At 40.3% G+C, this 18,756-nt stretch overlaps 1 protein-coding gene across 1 annotated transcript; it reads left to right on the forward strand.

Moving 5' to 3' along the window:
* The first annotated feature begins 5,060 nt into the window (after positions 1–5,060).
* LOC142432025 (olfactory receptor 7A10-like) lies at positions 5,061–6,008 on the forward strand. The gene has a single exon (XM_075537067.1). The coding sequence runs from the start codon at positions 5,088–5,090 to the stop codon at positions 6,006–6,008; it is 921 nt and encodes a 306-aa protein (XP_075393182.1). The 5' UTR covers positions 5,061–5,087.
* The last annotated feature ends 12,748 nt before the right edge of the window (positions 6,009–18,756 follow it).

Raw genomic sequence — 18,756 nt, forward strand, 5'->3', positions numbered from 1 at the left:
CTGCATTAACGTGTCTGTTAACCTCATTCAACTATTTGTTCACATAGTCTCTCACAGAACTCTTATTTCGCATTAAATTATAGTCTGGACACAAAGAAACAATTAGACAGTTTCCCTTCTTTCCAGTATCTGACATTCTCCGTAAGGGAACAGACGGTAAGTGTGTGCCTATTCCGGCTCTGCAATCCTGCTGAAATGGATCATATTGTTGTTGCCTTTTCTGGGGAATTCTAGTGAAGGTTTCACAGAGAGATGATGGTCTCACTGGGCTTTGAAGGAGGAGACAGGAGGGGAGTAATAGAGGGATTATGGAAACCATAAGGTATACATTGGAAATTGCACATAATAATTAATAGCTGATGTACAATTAAATTAAGGAATGGAAAGTGAAGCATGTGGGTGGACAGTTAGGCAGCAGCCATGTAACACACAGCTGTATAATTTGCCTAAGAAAGGACTACTCTGAAATTAGCGGAGAGTCAAGGCAGAATTAGCAGCACAGTCTGTCTGCAGTCAGACTTGCCTTTGGAGACATTGCTCTGGTCCATGTGCAGAGCAGACTCCTGCTCCTGGGAAAACCATAGAGAGATAAAGAGTGGAAAAAGCACAGAAGCAGGAGATGAATCTGTGAGGCTTTGAGTTGTAATACATCCAAAAATTGACCGAGGAATAAGAGGCAGCTTGACATTTCAAATTATGTATTTATTTATTTAAAAACTTTAAAAAAGTTATTTATATTTTAACCTCTTCTATAAAATTGGCATCAGAATCTGGGTTTAAGAGATGCAGAATGTGGGAGTTAAAGCTGTGATTTTGCTCATCCAAGCCAGGTAGTGAATTCTGGATCACGTTCATAGTTTGTTGTTTTCAAGGTATTTGCATAGGACTAATCTTAAAATTTTTACTTAACATTACTCTTTCAACAGTTTTTTTTATAATACTAATTTATTGTAATGTATTTTTCTTTCTTTTAAACAACTGTGTTAGGACCCAGTCCAGACATCATACCATTCCATAGTTCAATCATATCAAGCAATGTTGTACATTATCAATATCTAAAATTTTTTCCTTCTTGTACTTCTTGATATCAGCTCCCTCTTATACTTTTTCCCCTGCCCCTATCTAGGCCCCCTTCAAGAACTCTCATGCTAGGTATTGTCTCTGACCATAATTGAGATATAGGAATAATCTGGTTATCCAGCAGAGTATTGTAGAGATGACCATAGATTAAAATTATAAATTTGACTTTAATGGTTAAAATCCTGTCATTTGGTCTTTCTACTTTGTGCTCAATCTGGTTGTTATTATTTTTAAATATTTTCATTTTTTTGTATTGGGATTTATCTCAGTTGTATTTTGTCATTGTTGTTAATTCTCTTGACCTTTAATTATGTATTTTCTTATTTTCTTTGAGACTTGCAACCCAGCATGGGTGAAGCTATAGAGATAACAGGTTTGTTTGTGTTTTTTTAATTGAAAAATTATAAATACAGTAAAGACATTTCCCATAAACCTTTTACTTAGTTGCCTATTATCATCTCTATCCAGAATCCTGCATTTATTTGTCAGACTTCCTCGAACTTCCCTGACTGTGATGGGTTTCCTGATATTGTTCCTTGTTCGATGACCATGCAAGTGTTGACAGTATTGAATTTTTTAAATGTCTCTCACTTGTTTTTTTCTGATGTTTGTCTATAGGAGACTGGAGTTATGGGGTTTAAAAATAATTTTATTTTGATTTCTTGGTTTAGGGAAGAAGACCACAAGGGTTAAGTATCAATTTCATTTGGCAGTTTTCAAAAGCTATAAACTGGTTTAGATCTTGACTAGAAGTGCGTTAAATATATAGATCTAGTTTGGAACATTTTTACATTTCACAGTATTGCTGATCCTTCCAGTTCATGAACAGAGAATATCTATGTATTTGACCTTTCATTTCTCTCACTGATATTATGTAGTTTTAGACTACGCATTTCGTTTGCATTTTGATCTATTTTTTCCATGGCTGCATAATTTCATTTTGGTATGTTACTGTTCATGATTATTATGCAGAATTTCATCGAAGGTTTTATCTTTATTTCGCAAGGTATCATTTTGCTATCTTTATCAGTTTCAGTATTATTCTGTTTGTGGCCGTTTCTTGGGGTTTTCTACATAGACAGTGATGTCTTCTGTGAACAAAGACAGCTTCATTTCTTCCTTCCTAATCTGTATGTTTTTTATTTTTAACTTTGCATTATTGTGTTTGTTAGGACTTGCATTAAATAAGAGTTTTAAGAGGGGATATCCTTGCTCTGTTACGAATCCAAAGGGAAAATTATCTAAAATTTCATCATTAAACACAACCCTAGTGGTAAATTTCATAGAGGTACTCTATCAAGTCAACTTTTAAAACTTTTTTGCAGGAAATTAAAATGTAAGCATTAATTTTGAATGCTAGTAAATGCTTATTGTGATTTGAATTTATGATTTTTTTTCTCTAGTCGATGTTTAGTTTTTCCATATTTCACTTTTTTCTTTAGCCAGTGGATGTAGGATATTACATAAACTGGTTTTCAAATTTTGACCCACTCTCATTTCTGGAATAAATATCACTTAGTTCTAATATATTATTCTTGTCTTACGTTTTGGATTCAATTAGTATTTTGTTGAAGATTTTTGCATTTATTGTCATGGGTAATATCGAGTGGTCGTCTTCCTTTGTTATATATTTGTACTTGGTTTTGATATTACTCACTCCTTTGACTCTATAGAGACCCTATAGGACAGAGTATAACTGTCCCCAAGAGTTTCCAAGACTTTCACTGTCGATGGAGGAGAAGCCTCTTCTTTCTTCCACGCAGTGGCTGGTGATTTCAGACAGCTGATCTTTCTGTTGCAGCTTAATGATAATCCACTCTCCCACCAGGACTCCTGGATTTGATATTAGGATACAGCTGGATTTACAGAATGAGTTAGGAAATATTCCCTCTGCTCTCACTCTCTGAAAGAGATTATAGGGAATTTATAGATTACTATTTTTTTAAACTTGTAGAATCCACTAGCATTTCATTAGTATATTAAACAATCACAGTGTTTAATATCAAATGCCCCCTAAATGCACAAAATTTTGGAAAAGGAATGAAAAGAAGTTCTCTTTTAAAATTCTCTTCCGTTTACTATATAAGAATATTTCAAGTACTAATATTTCAATATTATATTCATAATGTGAGCATAGGAATTCATTTAAATCATATATATTAAAATATTTATCTAGTTGGATGATTCCACTATGTTCACTTTTCTGAGTACTGTGGAGTTTAGAACTAGGTAATATACCTTCTTTCTCTGATTCTTACGTAGCTTGTACTAATCTCCTTTCCTCCTCATTTATCTTCTTCCTTCCTTCCTTCCTCTCAGTAGACTGGCTTTTATCACATGGCAGAGGATGTCCGCTAATTAAATCTCTGCCCAAGGGATTACTGGCCTTCGAAATACCCAAAGACCTGGTTTGATTCTTAACTCAGTTCTCACAGGAGAGTGAAAGTGACTTTTTAAAAAAATGCTTTTGTTTTTGAATTGGCTCAGCCTCCATAATCACAATCATAGATTAATGTGGAGACAGCAGGAACAGTTATCAGTAAATGAGATACAAGTTGAGCAGGTACCTTAAGCTGCCATCTACAGTCCAAAAAGGGAAATACTATACCACATAGAAATTGAGGGAAGGGTAACTTTTGTGGAAGGTTGAATTAGAGACCATTCATATACATTATATTACTATATACAAAGAATACTACATTGGATCACTTAACAATATTGATGCTGTCACCAAGTCAACCCCAACTCTGGATGAACCCACATGTGCAGAGTAGAACTGGGCTTTGGTATTTTCAAGGCTGTCACCTTTGGGAAGCACATCACCAGGCTTGCCTTTAGATTTCTCCGTGTTGATGGTAAAATCCAAACTTTTAGCTAGTAGTCTAGTGCTTGCTCATTTGCACCACCTAGCGGCTCAGTAAAATACAATAGGATATGATATAATGTGGTGTGTTATACTACACACAAAAATAATAAATGACGCTTAAGTACCTTATCATGGAGTATTTTACAACCTCATAACCATCTGATCCCATATTCGCATCACTTTACCTACAACTTCAGTCCAGATTCCTTTGTTGCCCCTCAGGTACATCATCCATCGTGGTGTCAGAGGGGCGAGGAATAGTCCCGTGTCGGGGGGAGCACAGGCACTGTCTCTGTACAATGTGTTCTTCTCGTGACTAGCATCCTGACTGCATTTAGGTTTCTGCTGTAAGCTTGTTTATCACAAGTGATTATATTAAGAAGCATTTCTTTTTACTTTATAACTTGTGTACGTCTTACCACGAATTACGTTGCTTACAGACATGACCAGCATTCAAGAAATCACACACATTCTGATTTAACTCATCCTTTGCAATTCCCGGATGTACTGTAGCTCATCCTGCTGCCTCTTTGTGTTTCCTGTTTCTATTCCTCCTTCCTCCACAACCCTCTGAATTTCGTTCCTGGGCAAGTGCTGCCCTCTTGAACTTACATAGTTGATTATTGGTACATGGAGGAGAGTTCTGTTCCAGTCATGCCTGTTGTTATCATGCTTCATGAGTCCATTAGACCAATTGTTTCCATGTGTCTTTCAATTTCCATCACTCTTCCTACCTCTGTAAAGGAAGAGACCAATAGTTTCATCTTCTGCTGTTCACATCAAATAAGGGTAAATTATTAAATTTTTTAACTGAGGTTCCCACAACTTCCAAGAAGACTTGGCATAAAATATTTGGTCAGACACATTTGTTGAATGAACAATCAAAATCGTAAGGAATATGTAGAGAAATATAATCTTTTAGGGAAAGTTGGTATTAGAAGAAAGGACAGCTAGACAGTTTGAGCATCAAAGAGAATTTTGAGAACATGAGAGTCAAGAACAAGAGATATACAGCTATGGACAGGGATTAATTAATTAATTGTTTAAATTTTAAATGAAAGTATATCCCATAAACTGTTGTTAACAGCTTATGGCATGTTTGCCACGCTCTTTTCTCTTTCCCAGTAGTTTCACCAGCTACATGGCACCAGGAAACCACACTCATGTTCCAGAATTCATCCTTCTGGGGCTTTCTGAAGAGGCAGAGATACAGCCCCTCCTCTTTGGACTGTTCCTCTCCATGTATCTGGTCACCTTCACTGGGAACCTGCTCATCATCCTGGCCATCACCACAGACTCCCACCTCCACACACCCATGTACTTTTTCCTCTCAAATCTCTCCTTTGCTGACATCTGTTTCACTTCCACCACTGTCCCAAAGATGCTGATGAACATATACATGCAGAACAAAGTAATTACATATGAAGACTGCATCACCCAGATGTATTTTTTCATGCTTTTTTTGGCCTTAGACAACTTCCTATTGACAGTGATGGCCTATGACCGGTTTGTGGCCATCTGTCACCCTCTGCACTACATGGTCATCATGAACCCAAGATTCTGTGGCCTCCTGCTTCTGGCCTCCTGGATATTGTCATTTGTGGACTCTATATTAAATGGTTTGATGGTTTTGCGACTGTCTTTTTGTACAGAATTGGAAATCTCCCATTTTTTCTGTGAACTTAATCAGGTTGTCCAACTTGCATGTTCTGACACGTTCTTCAATGACTTAGTCATTTATTTAGCAACTGGACTTCTGGGTGTTATTCCACTCACTGGAATCCTTTTCTCTTACATAAAGATTGTGTCTTCAATTTTGAAAATGTCATCAGCTAGGGGAAAATATAAAGCCTTTTCCACTTGTGGGTCTCACCTCTCCGTGGTCTCCTTGTTCTATGGTACAGGTCTTGGGGTTTATCTTAGTTCTGCTGCCATTGAAAATTCCAGCGCTACTGCAATAGCCTCAGTGATGTACACTGTAGCCACACCCATGCTGAATCCTTTTATCTACAGTCTTAGAAACAAAGACATAAAGCAAGCCCTAAGGAAACTTTTCAGCTGAGAAACATCCTATATCACAGAAACACATCCTTAAGTTTAGAGAGATACTTTTGAAAAAAAAATTCAAAATAATAAAAATCTGTATTATACTTTCCTCAGTTCTTTATGTGCTTATGTACATAATTCAATCTTCTTAATATTTGAGACATAATGTGAAAAATTGAAGACATAATATGAAATTACTTCTTGTGTATTAAAAAATATATTTACTTTAACCAAATCTTCCCTTCAACCACCAATTCTTTCAGGGTTCTTCAGCCTTCATTAGCAAATAGATTTTTAATTACTAGCCATAGAGGAATAGCATACAATTATCACAAAGGACCCTTGATCATTATTATCCTGAACCATTAAAACCAAGTGCAGAAATTCTATGATTCCTATTTTGGAAAATGTTTTTCTTGTGATTACATCTGTAATGAAACCTTCAACCCACCAGGGTTATTTTCTTTATACCAAGGTCTTGTTGACTATCTTGAGCTTGAAGCTTGTAAACTTATTCTTATTAAATTATTCAAAGCACTGGTGTTATGTTCAAATATTGGAAATGGCTTCCAGAAACACATTGAAAACCAGACCAGCTAAGCTTGTTGATACCTCTTCTATCATGAGAAAGATGGTAGAATCAAGAAGACTGAATATATTGACTTGCTGTACATGATTAATCTTCTGCCATCCATGTAGTAGGAATTTTGTTGTAATTCTTAGTTCAAGACCATTAGTTTCAAGATTTCTGTAGACCTCCATCTATTTACCAAAGGTATGCATATCTTCTTGGCTTCAATGATACTACTAGAAATTAGTCTTTATATTTTCAAAAGGACCCAGTGCTCTCCAATTATGCTTGACCACAAAATTATCTTCACCAAACATCTGCCTCATTTTTGCCCTTGAGTTTCTCCCTGCAATCTGGTCAGCATCTCCAATAATTACATGTGAAACTGTTGGTTTTCATGATTCTGGAAAATGCAGTGCCCTATATTTTCTCTGCACACAAGAAGCAGTTGTGTCTAGTTAAGTTTTTAGCTACTTGAAAGGTGGTATTTTCAATCCTAGTCACTGCTTGCCTCAGAGGGCGAAAGATGAGACAACATGTTACCATTAAGATGGATAGGTGAGATAAACAAGCCAGAAGAGAGAACAATGGGATGACTGTTCCAGGTGGACATGGGAGAAGGGGAGGCAGGGGAAAGGAAGTGGGTGTTAACAAATCCAGGGACAATGGAAGAACAAGTGATCCAAAATTAGTGGCTAAAAGAGTGTAGGAGGTCTGGCAGGGCTGGATTAAGGACAATATAACCAAGAGGAATTCCTGAAACTCAAATGAAGGCTGAACATGATAGTGGGACAAGAGGAAGTACAAAGAAATGGAGGAAAGAACTAGGAGACAAAGGGTATTTATCGAGATCTAAATACAGGCATGTACAAATTCAAATAGATTTATATACAACGAGGGGGAAAGTGATCTATGTATATATATTTATAAGTTTAGTATTAAGGAAAGAGATGAACAGTGGGACCCTACTCAAGTACTCGCTCAATACAAGAACACTTTGTTTTAACAATTCGGCAGTCTGAAATGCTCACCTTCCTGGCACGATCGCTAAAGACAAGGGATGCATAAGCAAATGTGGGGAAGAAAGCTGATGGTGCCCGGCTATCAAAAGATATAGAGTCTGGGGTCTTAAAGACTTGAAGGTAAACAAGTGGCCATCTAATTGGAAAACAACAAAGCCTACATGGAAAAAGTACACCAGCCATGAGATCAGGAGGCATCGAAGGGATCAGATATCGGGCATCAAAGACCAAAAGAATCATACCAATGTGAATGATGGGGAGTGCAGAGTGGGGACCCAGGGCCCATCTGTAGGAAATTGGGCATCCCCTTGCAGAAGGATCGTGGGGGAGGAGAGGAGGCCATCAGGGTGCAGTTTAGCAATGATGAAACAAAGAACTTTCCTCTAGTTGTTGTTTCCTCTCCCCCACTATCATAATCCCAATTCTACCTTACAAATCGGGTGGACTGGAGGATATACACTGGTACATTGTGTACTGGAAACACTGGGAATCCTGGACAGGTGAAACCCTCAAGCTCAGTGGTGAGAAATGGTGATACCGTGAGGGTAGAGAGAAGGTGAGGGAGAAAGGGGAAACAGACTACAATGATCTACATATAACCTTCTCCCTTGGGGATGGGGAATGGAAAAGTGGGTGAAGGGAGATTTTGGACGGTGTAAGATATGACAAAATAATAATAATTCATAAATTATCAAGGGTTCATGGGGGAGGGGGAAGCAGGGAGAGAGGGGGAAATTGAGGAGCGAATACCAGGGGGTCAAGTAGAAAACAAATGGAAACACCTGTACAAAAATGCTAGAAACAATGGATGGATGGATGGATTGTGAAAAGAGTGGTACAAGCCCCCAATAAAATGATTTAATTAAAAAAATTAAGATTGCAGGTTTGTCTTTTTCCCATGTCTTATAGTATCTAATGTCTCCCTTCATCTACTTTTCTGTTGTCTGTACTGCAGGGAAGGCGTTATACGTAGATAATTGTAATCGGTTCCCCCTTTCTCCCTCACCTTCCTCTTACCTTCCTGGTATCTCTACTTTCATTATTGGTCCTGAAGGGTTTATCTGTCCAGGATTTCCTGTGTTTCAAACTCCTAAGTATACCAGTGTAAGGTAGAATTGGTATCATGATAGTGGGGGTGGTGGTGTGTGAAGCATTAAAGAACTCTAGGAAAGTTGTATGTTTCATCAGTGCTATACTGCACGCTCACTGGCTTGTCTCCTCCCTGTGACCGTTCTGTAAGAGTATGTCCAGTTGCCTTCAGATGGGCTTTGGGTTGCCACCTGCACTCCCCCTCATTCACAATGTGCTTTTTTGTTCTTTGGTGCCTGATACCTGATCCTGTCAATACCTTGTGATCACACAGGCTGGTGTGCTTCTTCCATGTGGGTTTTGTTGCTTCTCAGATATATAACTTCTTGTTTATCTTCATGCCTTTAAGACTCCAGATGCTATATCTTTTGATAGCTGGCCACCATCAGCTCTCTTCACCACATTTGCTTAGGCACCCACTTTGTCTTCAGTGATCAAGTAGGGAAGGTGAGCATCATGGGGTTCCAGGTTAGTAGATCAAAGTGTTCTTGCATTGAGGGAGTACTTGAGTAGAGGTTCAATGTCCATTTATTCCCCTAATACTACACCTATAAATATATGCACATATATCTATTTCCTGATTGTCATATATAAATATATTTACATATGTACATGCCTGTATTTAGACATCTATAAATACTCTTTGCCTCCGAGGGAGGGAAGGTGAGGACAGGAAGGGAAAAATGACAAGCTGATACCGAGAGTTGAAGTAGGGAGAAAATGTTTTGAGAATGATGGTGGTAACAAATGTACAATTTTGCTTGACACAATGGAGGTATGTATGGATTTTGATAAGAGTTGTACAGGGCCCCAATAACATGATTTCTATAGAAAATTACAGCTTTGTAAACCCTCTCACACAGTTCAGTCCAATGAGTCAGACTCACTTGAGAGCAGGGTAGTGAGTTGGTCATACAGGAATGGTGAGTGGCACTACCCTATTCCTCCAGTCAAAAATGTAGACTCAATGCAAAACCTGCTGCCATAGAGGTCCGCTCAAGGTAAAGAGACAGTGATGAATAACTGTCTCATAGGATGTCTGAAGCTGTAATCTTTTTGTAAATTCATTTGATTAGGGGTTCATACAACTCTTATCACAATCCATGCAGACATCAATGGTGTAAAGCACATTTGTACATTCATTGCCTCAATCATTCTCAAAACTTTTGTTCTCCACGTAAGTCCCTGGTATCAGCTCCTCATTTTCCCACCTCCCTCCCTGCTCCCCTCACCCTGATGAACACTTGATAATTTATAAATTATTTTGTCATATCTTACACTGCCCAACATCTCCATTCACCCACTTTTCTGTTGTCCGTTCCCCAGGGAGGAGGTTATATGTAGATCCCTGTAATTGGTTCCCCCTTTCCCTGACACTGTCCCACCCACTCCCGGTATCTTCACTCTTACCACTAGTCCTGAAGGGATCATCCATCCTGGATTCCTTGTGTTTCCAGTTCCTATCTGTACCAGTGTACATCCTCTGGTCTAGCCAGATTTGTAAGGTAAAATTGAGATCCTGATAGTGGGGTGGGGTGGGGTGGGAGAGGAAGCATTTAGAAGCTAGTGGAAAGTTGTATGTTTCTTTGTTGCTACACTGCACCTTGACTGGCTCGTCTTCTCCCCAAGACCCTTCCATAAGGGGATGTTCAATTGCCTACAGATGGCCTTTGGGTCTCCATTCTGCATTTCCCTTTATTCACAATGATATGATTTTTTTGTTCTGATGATGCCTGATACCGGATCCCTTCAACACCTCATGATCGCACAAGCTGGTGTGCTTCTTCCATGTGGGCTTTGTTGCTTCTGAGCTATGTGGCCACTTGTTTACCTTCAAGATTTTAAGACCCCAGATGTTATATCTTTTGATAACCAAGCACCATCAGTTTTCTTCACCACATTTTCTTATGTACCCACTTTGTCTTCAGCGATTGTGTCGTGAAGGAGAACATCATGAAATGCCAGTTTAATAGAACAAAGTGTTCCTTTCATCGAGGGACTAATTGAGTGGAGGCCCAATGTTCATCTGCTACCTTAATACTAAACCTATACATGTATGCACATAGATCTATATATTTGATATATACATGCCCTTATTTAGACCTTTATAAATGCTCTTTGTCTCCTAGCTCTTTCATCTATTTCCTCTTACTTTCCTCTTGTCCCACTATCATGTTCAGGTTTCATTTGGGTTCCAGTAATTCCTCTCAGTTACATTACCCTTGGTCACACCCTAACAGGCCTCCTACACCCTACTCACCACCAATTTGGATCGCTTGTTGTTCCCTTGTTCCTGGTATTGTTAACCTTTCCCCTCACCTCCCCCTCTCTCATGTCCCCCTGAAACTGTCAGTCCCAGACCTGCGGTGATAATAACATGCACAAAAACAAGAGAAAGCAAAATCAAACAACAAAATCAAACAAAACAACAGCAACAAGCCAATGACAAAAAACAAAACATAACAACAAAAAAGAAATGCTGGTTAGTTCAAGGACTGTTTGTTGGCCTTTAGGAGTGTTTTCTGGTTGATTCTGTTGGGGTGCCAAACCCTGGCTCCAAAGTCTATATTTGGTATTTCCTGGGGATTTCGTTGCTCTGTTCCCCTTTGCTGTTCTGTTCCATGCCCTTAGTGTTTTGCTTCGGTGTGGTGGGATCAGATTGGGCTCAATTCCCACACTGTGTCTCCAGTTTTGTCCCATGTAAGGCAATAGGTTAGTTAGGGATGTTGTGTCTCATAGTGGGGCCGGCCATATCATCTTTTCTGTGGATTGACTGCTCTGAGCGGGAATATCATCCTCAAGGCTTGGTGGGCCAGGATGTAGTCCACTCTGTCTTCCTTCCCCTTCATTTGTTCCTGTATGCTCTGGTCAAACATGTCCCTCTCCCAGAGCTTCAGATTCAATCCCGTCTTCTGAAATAAATTCTTCTGGGGGGAGGGGCAGGTGTCCAAGTAGTTGGGATTGGGACAAGCCACTCAGACCTCTCCACTGGTTCCCTACTCCATGCCAACATGTTGCATTCACATCTTGGAGCACTGGGTTGAGGTCTGGCCCCTCTCTCCCAGTGGAGATATAAACAATACCCTCCCCTTGGGTGGGTTAGTGCCTTATTCACCTAATACCCATTTATTTATCTATCTATTTATTAAGTCGCTTTATTGAGAGTTCATATAATTCTTATCACAATCCATACATACATCCATTGTGTCAAGCACATTTATACATTTGTTGCTCTCATCATTCTCAAAACATTTGCCTTCTTCTTGAACCCTTCATATTGGCTACTCATTTTACACCCACCCTCCTTACTCCCCACTCCCTCATGAGCCCTTCATAATTCATAAGTTATTATTATTTTGTCATATATTACACTGTCTGACATCTCCCCCTGCCCACTTCTCTGTTTTCCATCCCCCAGGAAAGAGGTGGTTGTAGATTCTTATCATCGGTTCCCCCTTTACACCCCACAATCCCTCCACCCTCCTGACATCACCACTCTTACCACTGGTCGTGAAGGGGCCATTTTTCCTGGAATCCCTGTGTTTCCAGTTGCTATCTGTATCAATGTACATCCGCTGGTCTAGCCAGATTTTTAAGGTAGAATTGTGATCATGATAGTGGTGGGGAGGAAGCATTTAAGAACTAGAGCAAAGTTATTTGTTTCATCATTGCTACCCTGCATCCTGACTGGATCATCTCCTGCCCACAATCCTTCAGTAATGGGGTGTCCAGTTGTCCATCGATGGGCTTTGAGTCTCCACTCTGCACTCACCCTCATTTACAATGATAAGATTTTTGGTTCTTTGTTGCTTGATACCTGATCCCTTCAACAACTCGTGGTCACACAGGCTGGTGTGCTTCTTCCATTTGGGCTTTGTTGCTTCTGGGCTAGATGGCTGCTTGTTCATCTTCAAGCCTATAAGACCTCAGATGCTATATCTTTTTATAGCCTGGCACCATCAGCTTACTTCACCACATTTACTTATACACACTTTTGTCTTCAGTGATCATATCAGGAAGTTGGGCACCAACTGTTAGGATTTTTTGTTCTTTGATGTCTGATAATTGGTCCCTTCTACTACACCTCAGGGTCACACAGGATGGTGTGCTTCTCCCATGTGGGATTTGATTCTTCTCAAATAGATGGCCACTTGTATATCTGCAAACCTTTTAGACCCCAAACATTAAATATTTTAATAGCTGGGCACCATCAGCTATCTTCACCACATTTGCTTATGCACACATCTGTCTTCAGCAATTATGTCTGGAAGGTGTGCATCATAGAATGCCAGTTTAATAGAACAACGTGTTCCTGCATTGAGTAAGTACTTGCTTGAGTGGAGGCCAAATGTGTGTCTGCTGCCTTAATACTAAACCTATTAATATATGCATGTAGATCTATTTCCCCACCATCCTACATAAATATATTTACATATGTACATGCCTGTATTTAAATCTCTATAAATACCTTTTCACCTAGCTCTTTCCTGTATTTCCTTTTGCTTTCCTCTTGTCCCACTATCATGCTCAGCCTTCATTTGGGTTTCAGCAATATCTCTCAATTACATTGCCCTTGATGAATCCCTAGCAGGCCTCTCACACCCTCCTTGCAACTAATTTTTGATCACTTGTTGCTCCCCTGCCTATGGGTTAGTCAACACCACCTCTTTCTCCCCACCTCCCCCTCTCACATGTCCCCCCAGAACCATTGGTCCTGTTGTTTTCTCCTCCAGACTATTCATCCAGCATATCTTATTACATCTAGATAGATCTGTAGAGATAATAATATGCACCCAAAGTCAAGACATAGCAAGACAGGCTACAAATGAGAACACAGTGATGACAATAAAAATGAAAACCAATGAACCATAAAAGAATAAATTAATTAAATGAAAAAAAGGAAAAGAAAAAAATTTAAGAAGAATGAAACACCTGTAAACAGATCAAGGTGTGATTTTTGTACTCTAGGCATGTCCTCCAGTCAGGTCTAATGGGGTCTAATGGCCTGGTGGGCCAAGATGTGCTCCATTCATGTACTCCCATGTGCTCTGATCAGACATGCCCCTCTCCCCTAGCTGCAGCTTCAGTGCCATCCACTAAACTCTTCTAAGGGGAGAGGCAGTTGTCCACATAGCTGGTATGGGGCCTAGCCCTCAGGCCCCTACACTGGCTCCTCACGCCTTGCTGTCATGCTACATTCGCATCCTGGAACACTGGCTTTAAGTCCGGTCCCTCTTTCCCTTTGGAGACACAAACAATACCCTCCCCTTGGGTAGGTCAGTGTGCTATCTCCCTGCCACACATCTCATTTTTTCCTTTTCCCCTTCCACTTTTTAGTTGGCTACCATATGTACCCCTGGTTTGGTCTGGTCCCTGCCATGCTACCTGAACCCTAGAGTGTTTGTATACAGTAGCTTTTTCCTAGTACTCCTTTTGCATTTTCTTTTCTGATATATATATATATATATATAACCTCAGAGACCTCATATTATACTTGCCCTTTTATGCTTGGCACATTTCACTTAGCATAATTTCCTCCAGCTCTTCCCATGTGGTGATATGCTTCATGCATTCATCACTGACTTTTAGCAATGCATAGTACGCCATTATATGATGTACCACAGTTTTTTAATCCATTGGTCTAATGATGGAAATTTGGGTTGTTTCCAACTCCTTGGGGTTGCAGACTGTGCCACAATGAACATTGGAGCACAGATGTCTGGCCATGGTTTGTTTCTTTATTCTTCTGGGTATATGCCCAGTAGGGGGCATTGCTAGGTCGCATTGTAGCTCAATTTCCATCTGTTTTAGAATATGTGACATGTGAACTTGAGAAGAATGTGAACTTTTTTGCCTGGGGGTGGAAAGTTCTGAAAATATCTATTAAGTCAAGTCATCGAATTGTGCTAAGTAGATCTGTAGCCTCCTTGTTGTGTATATTTCCCAATTATCTGTCTTTTTCAGAGTGGTGTATTAAAGTCATGAACTATAATTGTTGAGTCTGTGATTTCTTTTTTCATCTTTTGGTGTGTTTGATTTACAAATTTCACAGGTCTCTTGTTAGGCACATATATATTTGTTATGCTCACTGTGTCTTTGTCTACTCTTCCCTTGAGCATTATGTAGTTCCCCCCTTGCTCTTGTTATGGTCTGTACCTTGATGTCAATTTGGTCAGATATTAAGATCTCTACCCCTGCTTTTTTTGCATTGCCATTTGCTTGGTATATTTTTCTCCAGCCTTTAATTCTCAACCTGTTTTTTCTGCAAGCGTGAGATGTGTCTCCTGGAGACAGAAGATCAATGGCTTATGTTTTCTGAGCCAGTCTGTTAGCCTCTGCCTTTTAATGCCTGAGTACAGACCATTGATATTCAGTGTTATTATATCTATCTGTGGATTCTGTGATATCATCTTGTTTGTACCTTTTGCGTTGGATATTTTCTTAACTACCTATCTTATCCTCTTGTGTTGTATGTGTGGTTTATGTTTGCCTTCTTTCCACTATTGAGACAATGCTATCCTTGGGGCTGTTTTCTCTTTGTTGCCCTTTGGGTAGATTTGTTCTAAATGATGGTTTCTTATTTGCTCCAGTGGGTGTTGATCTTCTGTCCATACTGGATAGGCAAGGATCTTTTGTAGGGCTGGGTTTCTTTTTATGTTTTCTTTAAGTTTGTCCTTGTTTGGGAAGACTCTTACTTCTCCATCTATCTTAATAGATAATTTGGCTGGGTAAAGTATTCTTGAATTTGTTTTGTTTTCCTTCAATTTTTGGAATATGTTACTCCATTCCTTCCTCTTCTACATCATTTCCACTGATAGATCTGAACATATTCCTATTGGGGTACCTTTATACGTGACTGTTTGCTTTTCCCTAGTTACTTTTAAGATCTCCTTTTCCATATAGTTGGATAGTTTGTTGGATAGTTTGACAATTATGTGTCTTGGTGACTTCTTGGGATTCAGTTTGGTTGGTGTTCTTTCAGCCTCTTGAATGATTGCCTGATTTTCATTTATTAAGCTGGGGGAGTTTTCCTTTAAGAATTCCCTCACTATTTTCTCTGTTGACTTCTTTGTTGTGTCTTGTTCTGGTAGTCCAATTATTCTAATATTGTTCCTCTTCATAGCATCAGACCTGGCTCTCAAGTTTTCTTCAGCTTCTCAGATTGTCTTATTTGACAGCTTTTTACCATTTGCTGATCTCTTCTTGGTTATTCTCTAGGTCACTGGTGTGAGTCTCCGCCTCCTCAAGTCTGTTGGCAAGGTCTGTCAATTTGCCACTGGAATTTGTTATTTCATCCCTTAACTCTTGTATTTCCTTTTGATGCATTGTCTTTATCTCCTCTATCATTTCATCTTTTTTTCTGCTTTGCTTACCTCATATCCTTTATGACTCCAAGCAACATCCTGAAATTTTATTTCTGTGGCAGGTTATTATCCGCTTCTTTTATGCCAATTGTTAGGTTCATGACTTCTTCCGGCATTATCTTCTGTTCTCCTGCTTTTACTTTGAAGCTTTTAGAACTGGTTGCTGTTTGCATATTGTCTTAGAGGAGCCTAGAGTCATATTCCTGAGTTGAAGAGCCCTGGGCTCTCTCTTGGGGGACTCATATGAGTGCTGCTACTAACTACCTGCTGGTAGCTGAACTGAATGGTCAGGATATCACTATATCTTCCTGTGGTTTCACTCTTATCCTAGCCACCCAATATTCCATTATTTGGAATGTGAGTTGTATATTCTTCTCATGTGATGCTGTTCGAGTAGGTTGTTGTGTGCCCATGATGGCGTTGCTTCACTTGGCTGATCTCTAAGTGGGCTTAATGGTGCTTGGAGGACCTTGGATAGCCTGTGGTGTTTTCCTCTGCAACTGGAGTGCCAAGGAGGGTGTGTGGGTATACCCTCCTTGGTGTAGAGGTCTGTGGTTGGTAGGGGAATTACTGTAGACAGAGAGATTGCCTTGGAGGTTGGGTGGATTTTCCGGCATTAGTGTGGAGCCCCACCAGTGGTGGTCAGGTGTTTCCCCCAGTCACTTGTAGGGCCTCAGGGTTTAGACTGGAGATGCCCCCACTGTTTACATGGGAGAACCCCCTGCTGCTTTGTCTATGGAAGAGGGCTGGCATGATTTCTCCAGCTGCTTAAAAAGCCAATAAATGTGGGTGGGAACTGCCCCGTTGGGCCTTCAGAGTTTCCCTAGGCAGAAGGGAGTGGCCTGGAGGCCGCTAGTGGCTTGTGACAGGAAAGAGTGTGAAAGGAGATGGAAAAGAGAGAAAGAAGAAAACAAAGACTGGAGCCACAATGCCAAGCAAACTAACCCTCACTCACTCACACACACACACCAAATGCACAATGTCAACAAAAGTGAAAAGAGTAAAAAAAAATTAAAGAAAATAAAACAACACAAAAGGAGAACTGTACCATCTGAGGCTGTGGCAGGAAAGAGAGAAGAGCTAGAAGAAGACAAAAGAAGAAAACGTGAAAGCAGAACACAAAGAAAGAAAGACCAAAAGAAAGCGAATGATTGAGACTTAATAAAATAGATAAATAGATAGCTGATCCCATTCTGTGCTTTGTGTAGCACTATCTTGTGCTGTGTACACCGCTGTCTTAGGGGGCAGGCTGCCCACTAGGTGGCAGATTTGCCTTAGGCAGAGGGTAGTGTTTGGGAACCAGCTGTGGCATGTGAAATGAAAGAGAGAATCATACAAGCAGTGAGAGAAGCTAGAGAACAAAAAAGAGAGAGGAAATAAAGAAAAAGAGAAGAAAGATAAAGAAGGGGAAAAACTCAACTGTGTTCACTAAGATTGTCTGTGATGGTAAAGAGGGAAGAGAGAGAGGAGGAAATGAAGAATAAAGAGATAGCTGATCCCTGATTGCTTGAATATGGGGCCAGAGGGGTTTTGACCCTGCTGCACAATGGCAGGTTTGTGTGCCCTTTTAATTCAGGGACCCAGTGGTGCTGGGCGGAATTGCCTTAGTCGATGAGATCACCTTAGAGATCCGACAGAGGTTTTCTTAGCAGTGCTGTGTGCTGTAGATAGCTTTCACAGCTGCCTCGTGTAGTGTAGAGCCCTCCCACTAAGGGCAGGCTGGAGTTCCCCCTGCTATTTTGGTTGATTTTCCCTAGGTGGAGGGTATTGATCTGGAAGCCAGTAGTGGCATATGATAGGAAAGAGAGGGAGAGAAGAGGAGAAAGAGGGGAAAAGAAAGAAAAAGGAGAAAGAGGAACCCTAACACAAACCTGAGCTCATTAAAACTGACTGCGGTTGGAAAGACAGAAGGGCGAGTGAATAAAGCAGGAAGAAATAGAGTGGTAAGTAAGGAGATGACTGAGACTTGATCACCTGTCCGTGAGGCTGGAGGAGTCCAAACTCTTCTTCAAGGTAGCAGGGTGGTGTACCCGCTTGATGTAGAGATCCACAGATGCAGAGTGGGATTACTCTCAAAGGTAAGATTGCACCAGCAGACAGGCGTCAGTTTCCACTGTGGTACTGAGCACTGGAGTTCTCTTGTATACCTGCTTTGTGCTGTATGTAGCACTGCAGCATGGCGGTGGTGGGGTGTTTCCTACAGCCCCGTGTGGGGCCCCAGGACAGGCAAGACGTCCCTAGCTGTGTGTAGAATCACTGAGAGGGATGTTGGGCTTATTGTCCTATCTAGACTGCTGGTGCCCTACTAGATCAGAGGATTTTTTTTTTTTATCCCCCTGGCCAGCTAGTATAAAATCATATTAAATTGTCTCCCTCACTCTCTAGACTTCAGCTCAGTGCTTTGTTAGAAACTGAGATTTGATTCAGAGGGTCTTTGCTATGCAAACTATCTCCAGGCCCTGTAGCTAAATTCTGGCATTCCTTAGCTGAGCTTCTTCTCATGCTGATTTATGTTAAGGGACCCAGTCTATGTGCCCCTTGGAGCTGAGCAACAAGACAGGGTTTGTGCTTTTAACCAATAATATATATTTTACTCTTTTTTATTTTATGCTCTGATTTGGGGGCTGTCATGCTGACCCCCAGAGGGGGCGATCCAATTTATTAGGGGGGTTGTTTCCTTCTTGGCCATTTAGAAATGAATTAGCCTCCTGGATTCTG

The sequence above is a fragment of the Tenrec ecaudatus genome, chromosome 1 (assembly GCF_050624435.1).
Source record: "Tenrec ecaudatus isolate mTenEca1 chromosome 1, mTenEca1.hap1, whole genome shotgun sequence".
In the NCBI taxonomy this organism is placed as follows: Eukaryota; Metazoa; Chordata; class Mammalia; order Afrosoricida; family Tenrecidae; genus Tenrec; species Tenrec ecaudatus.

Coding starts and splice junctions, on each gene's coding strand:
- LOC142432025 (XM_075537067.1), top strand. CDS start 5,088: ATGGCACCAGGAAACCACACTCATGTTCCAGAATTCATCCTTCTGGGG.